General features: G+C 39.9%; 1 protein-coding gene across 1 annotated transcript; it reads right to left on the bottom strand.

The window, feature by feature from the left end:
• Nucleotides 1–579: 579 nt before the first annotated feature.
• Nucleotides 580–5,107, bottom strand: LOC131243966 (putative receptor-like protein kinase At3g47110). Its single transcript, XM_058243628.1, has 2 exons — nt 2,341–5,107; nt 580–1,276 (listed from the first exon to the last, which is right to left on the bottom strand). Exons 1-2 carry the CDS (start codon nt 5,033–5,035, stop codon nt 858–860), a joined length of 3,114 nt encoding a protein of 1,037 aa, XP_058099611.1. The 5' UTR covers nt 5,036–5,107; the 3' UTR covers nt 580–857.
• Between the last annotated feature and the right edge of the window lie 1,351 nt (nt 5,108–6,458).

The raw sequence follows: 6,458 nt of genomic DNA on the forward strand, positions 1-6,458 counted from the left end.
AATGATGACCCTAACCATTAATTTATGGAATTGAAAATGTGATGCATCAAAAATTTTCCTTTTGAAGGTCCAAATTCAGCTAGAAAAAGGATCAACTATCCCAAGGACAGGATCTTTCAATTTGGCATATTCATGGATCATCCACCTCATATAGTGGGGCCATCCATTGAACAGTTTGAATCATAAAGGGTTAAATATTATGACATAGTGAAGCTGAATGCGCTTAGAAGACCAATTTATCCTTTGGGTCCACTCCCATCTTAGAAATATCTTGGGTAGATGTTATAGCTTACCTACCATCTCTCTGGTAAGAGGAAAACAGGATTTCTCTGCTTGTGGCAAGCAGAGGATCCAGATTCCACTGGTAAACATGGCTGATTTTGCCTGTTGATTTTGGACCGCACACTATTTGCTTGTACCTGTCCATTCAATGGCCACTAATTAGATGATTGAGACTGCTTGATTAGTGATATCCACAAATGTGGCCACAATTTGGATGGACTAGACAACCATACATGTGTGCGATGTGTAAAATTCATTCAATCATGTAGCATAGTCATATGAAATATAAACACAATAAACTAAGAAATAGATACTTTGAAACTCAAGATTACATGCCACTAAAACAACAACGACGACGATGAAGATGACAATAATAACAACATTGATAACGATAAGGACAAACTCTTAATAGGATTGAACACTGCCAATGGTGGGTGTCTGTATTGCACTCTTATATTTCCCCCAAAATAACCCATGACAACCACACTGATGAAACACATCAAATGATTGACAGTACAATTCCCATTTCTTACCATATAATTAGTAATAGTAGCTTTACAATTATGGAGGTAAGATTAACCTTCACTTAATAATCGGGCCCTATTTCGTCTCTCTCCATGTATCCCAACGCCAAGAAATATGTCATGGATCACTTGCATTTCTCGAACAACCTCTCTCATCTCCATCCGTTCTCTCGGTGATTCTGTAGAACACGCCACTCCAATTTGAATAACTGAAACCAAGCATTCCTGAATTCTACCTCTCATGGCTCTCCTAGTTTCAATGTTGTTGAAAGCTTCATCATCTAAGAGAAGTTGTGGATCTGTAATCTCCATCACTTGCTCTGGCAAAGCCATCTTAGCAAATTGATGAAGGCTGAGACTGTCTATGAACATGTCGTCAGTAGGTCGCTTCCCCGTAAACAGCTCCAACAAAAGGATCCCATAACTGTACACATCCCCTTGGGTAGAAGCATCGCCACCTAGCCCATACTCTGCAATTCATACATCTACTTCTTTTATTATGAGGGTTAGCGATATGGGAAAAGTTGAAGAGGCTAATAAAAAAATTTAATCTAGCAACAACAGATTTTGTAGCTTATATTCATAAAGACTCCAATCCATGCATAGCACTTCCATAATCAAGAAATTACTAGCATAACCAGAAGCTTGTTGGAATTATAGCCATGCAGGCCTGTTACAATTGGTAGATTTGTAACTGTTATCACTTGCAATCTTTTTGGGAAGGTGATTATAATTCACTAATTAATGTAAGACAGAGCCATTTTGATTCTTGGTTCCGTAAGTGAGCATTTGGAAACCCATGAAAATTGATCCAATGTCAAGGATGCAATATCTCTTTGGAAGAACTTAATTGACTGTTGGTGATTAGCTATTACCAGTCTCACAATAACAGTCGCCTCTCCAGGTTTAATTATAGAAAACCTAAAAAAATTATCAATCCATCCAATGATTAGATGAGGAAGGATTCCTAATTAGTTAGAAGAATTCAAAGGGACAAAAATTCATTTTAACCGAAAGAATATTTGATTATTTTTTTTTTTTAAATTTTTTAATAGCTTTGCATCATTCAAGTTTGCTTTTATTAAGATGTCTTCTGTTTTCCTATTTATTGTTTTGAGGTTGAATCATTTGGACTTAAAATTGTTAATCATTATTTTAGCTGTCAATAGACTAATTTAAGCTTCATAATGGGACTTGGTTACATAATAATCAGGGCCACTTTTGATGCATGCAACCCTTTACATTGTGTTCCATTTTCTTTGCTGAAAGAAAACAAAATAAGAAGGGTTTTATCTTCAAAAAAAAAAAAAAAACAATAGTATTCATTGTAGCGAAAATCTACTTAACCGTCTTCCCAATGGACGTAGTCACTTCAATGACAAACCACTTAAAATCTATTGTTCTCTTACTAACACATTTTCAATGACCTTATAATAGTGACCCTACAACTGTGATCTTGCATAAAAATTTACAATTAAAATGTATTTGTTTGAAAAATAAGAGAGGTGAAAATGAATATGAATAGGGACTTTACCTGGGGCAACATACCCAACAGATCCTTTTATTGCAACTGAGCTGCTTTGGCTTTGATTAGAGTTGTTGTTGATTCCAGGAAGGATTTTGGTCAACCCAAAATCACTTACACGGCCAGTCATGTCATTGTCGAGAAGAACATTGCTTGGTTTTAGATCGCGATGAACGATTGGTGCGTGGCCATGGTGATGAAGATATTCCAATGCAGAAGCCACATCTATGGCTAAGTTTAGTCTTTCAACAAGGTTCAAATTCCGCAATTGATGCTGCCCGTTAACACTTGGATGCAACCATTTCTCCAGGCTCCCATTAGGCATGTATTCAAAAACTAGAGCTTTGAAATCATTACCTTGGAAATCGATGCTGGAACATGCGGTCAAGATCTTGACGAGATTCCGATGTCGAATATGTCTCAAGGCATTACATTCAGCTGTAAAACTCTTTAACGCACCCTGTTGTTGAAGGCTGAGCACCTTCACTGCAATAATCCTTTCATAGCAATCCAAGACTCCTTTATACACAGAACCATAACTTCCAACTCCAATCAAGTTGGATAAAGAAAACCCATCTGTTGCTTTAAGGAGATCTTTGTAAGAAACCTTTAAATGGGGGTCATCGAGGGAAGACATGGAGGGAGATTTCTCTCTTGACTTTCTTATCCAACAAATACTTGCATACAAACATGATAACAGAATTAATAAAAGCCCCGAACTAATCACCGGGATTATGACCTTGAGACGAATAGACTTTCCCCCTTTCTTAGAACTTTGGTCGGGGCATGTAGGCAGGTGGAATGTTGGAATGCCCCCACAGAGATTTTTATTTCCAATGACCGAAACAGCACTCCTGTTTTTGAAGATACCTTCTTTTGGCAGTTCACCCTCTAGATTGTTGAAAGACAGATTTAGAGACTGTAAGAACACAAAATTTCCTAAATATTCTGGAACATGACCAGATAAATTGTTAAACGAAAGATCTAAATCTTCGATCCCTCCCAAATTCCTTAATGATGAAGGAATCCCTCCTTGAAAGAAGTTGCCCGCCATATAAAGCTCTACCAATTTATGATAATCGCCAAGCGTGGTAGGAATTTCACCTGACAATTTATTCTCTGAAATATCCAACCCTTTGAGATTTTTCATGCTACCCACTTCTGCTGGTAGAGACCCAGTGAAAGAATTATGCGACAAGTTAAGGTATGACAATCGGGAGGAAAGACCAAGAAGAAACTGTTTGGGTATACCACCGACGAGATTATTTTCACCAAGGAATAGGTCTTCCATGTGTTTCCAGCTTCCAAGACTTAAAGGTATGCTTCCATGTAAATTATTGTCCTGTAAATGAAGTCGGCTCAGATAAGTGATATTTCCTAAAGAAGCTGGTATTTCCCCTGAGAAATTGTTCGAATACAATGACAACTGCTCCAGATTTCGCAATTTTCCAATACTGAAGGGAATGTGACCGGCTAAATGATTACGAGCCATTGTCAAGACATTCAAATTGATTAAGTTGTCAATTCCTATTGGGATGCTTCCATATATTTCATTACTCCCAAACCACAATTCAGTGAGGCGAGTCGAGAAATTAGCAATGGAGCCAGGCAACAAACCACCCAGTTGATTCACTCCAAAGCTTAATACTTCCAGACTGCTGCAATTCGTGAGAGAATTGATGAATCCCAAGTCATCCTTTTCACCCTGACTTCCTAACTGATTAGACTCGACATTTAGCAGCATCAGATCGGTAAGGCTTCCAAGATATATTGGCACGGGTCCGCTAAAACTGTTATTAGAGAGATCAAGTTGCATGAGGCTTGAAGCATTTGCTAGTGAAACTGGTATAGGCCCTGTGAATTCGTTCAACCCCATGTAAAGATTTTGGAGGTTGGGAAGGGTGAGTCCTAAGTTCCATGGGAGGATTCCACGCAGTTGGTTTCCTACGACTGAGAGGGTAGTGAGAGAAGAGAGGTTGTAAAGTGAGGGCGGAATCTCACCTGACAATTGATTCAAACTAACTCGGAGTACGTTTAAGTTCCACAGCCAGCCAAGTTCGTCTGGGATGTTTCCTCCCAGACTGTTTCTGCTCAAAATAAGATGGGTGAGAGATGAAAGGTTTCCAATGAATGGTGGGATTCCTCCTGTCAGATTGTTAATGCCGAGGTTCAAAATACGAAGTTTTGACAGAGAGCCGAGCTGAACAGGAATAATACCTTGGATGTTGTAGTTACCGTTTAAATCGATAGCTTCGATTTCCGAACAGTTTATTAGACTGGTCGGAATTTCTCCGCCAAGAGAATTATAGCTGAGATTGAGATACCGCAACCGGAACAAATGGCCTACTTCCTGTGGGATTCTGCCATTTAATGCATTGTTTGAGAGATCAATTGCTCTGAGGAAGCTGAGATTTGCAGTGGAAGAGGATATCTGGCCCACCAAGCCACAGCCTGTAAGGCTCAAGGCCGTGACCCTTTGATGATGCCTACGGCTGCAGGTGACCCCACTCCACTCGCAGAAATGGAGTGAATGGTTCCAGGAGGTGAAGACATGGAGAGGATCTCCAATTATTGCATTCTTGAAGGCAAGCAGAGCGAGTCGATCCGTTTCATTCCGCATGGTTGGGGTGATAACGGCAGCTTTAGATCCTACCAAGTGAATCCAAGACACCAGAGAAAGAGACAGAACTACCCATAAATTCATTTTCTTGAAGATCTCCCCCACTAGCTATCAGAGAATAACCACACACAAGCAAGCGAAAAAACAAAAGAAGAAATGATCGTTAAGTAGCATGACAAAATGCATAACATGTATTCCTATTTATACAGTGCGGAGACGTGTGTGGAGGGTTAAGAAAGGAACGGTAAACAAGATAGACACAGGAAATGAAAGGGATTTTTACATAAGGCCGCCTGCCTATTCGGCTATGGACAGAATAACCACACAAAAGCAAATGATCACGACTCATTTGCAACCATTAACCGTTGTAATTAAAAAACCAAACAAGCCCAAATCATCGCATTCACATTCGCATTTTGAAACTGTTCAATAGTATCTGTCATACGTGGCAAAATTGAGGATGGTTTTTCCATGTTTTCACATTGGCATTTTAAAACTGTTTAATAATATACAGTACCTGTCATTGTATGTAGGAAAAAATGACGACGACCATTTGTCCATGTTTGAGTCATTGGCTGAACTTGACTTACTTAATCGTCGGGTGGTACACGCATGATGTGATCATATTTCCTAACTTTTTTCACACGCCTGTGAAGTAATAGTCATCTGATTTTTTATTTGGCTGAGGAGAGATAAATCGATTTGGCAGACTTGGGGTGGTGTGTTGAGGTCACCAACTTCTGTGGCCCCATCATTATGTATGTTTAATATTCACATAGGTCATTTATTTTGTGAGATTATTTTTGGCCGTGAGCCCAAAATCAAAGCAGATCAAAAGCTCAAGTGGACCATACCATAGAAACTAATGGACACCGAATGCCAACCATTGAAAACTTTTTGGGGGGATTAAGCTGATATTTGTGTTTTCCATTCATCCAGCTTGTGCGACTTTATGAACAGGTTGGATGGCAAATTAATAAACATCATGGTGGGCCCTCGGAAGGTTTCAACGGTGAGTGTCATTGTCTTCACTGCTTTCTGTGGTGGGGTCCACTTGAGCTTTGGATCTGCCTCATTTTTGAGATCATGCTCTAAAATAATCTCTCAAAATGAATGGATGGTGGGGATATAACACATATATCATTATGGGCCCACAGAACTTAGTGACATCCACGCACACCACCCAACTCTTCTAGAAAGATTGCCGTCTAACTCTACGCCAAATGAGTTTTCATTGCAAATACCAGGCTTTGAAATTATCTCACATGGTCAGAGGTGCTTAAATGAGAGGTGGTAGGGTGGGAATGGGCAGGTTTGACGCGTGCCATTAGGGGTGTCAAGGGTTAGTCCAGGCGAAACTCAGCTCTGTCCAGTCCCATATTTTTCAACAGAGATCTGACCCAGTCCGCTTATATAACAAGCCAAAATAGTCCAGACCAAGTTCACCTTAAACTGTCTATGCTGGGCCTGAGCCCAAGCCCGAGGGGTGGTCCCACTGGGAGAGAGA

Source organism: Magnolia sinica, chromosome 4 (assembly GCF_029962835.1).
Source record: "Magnolia sinica isolate HGM2019 chromosome 4, MsV1, whole genome shotgun sequence".
NCBI lineage: Eukaryota > Viridiplantae > Streptophyta > Magnoliopsida > Magnoliales > Magnoliaceae > Magnolia > Magnolia sinica.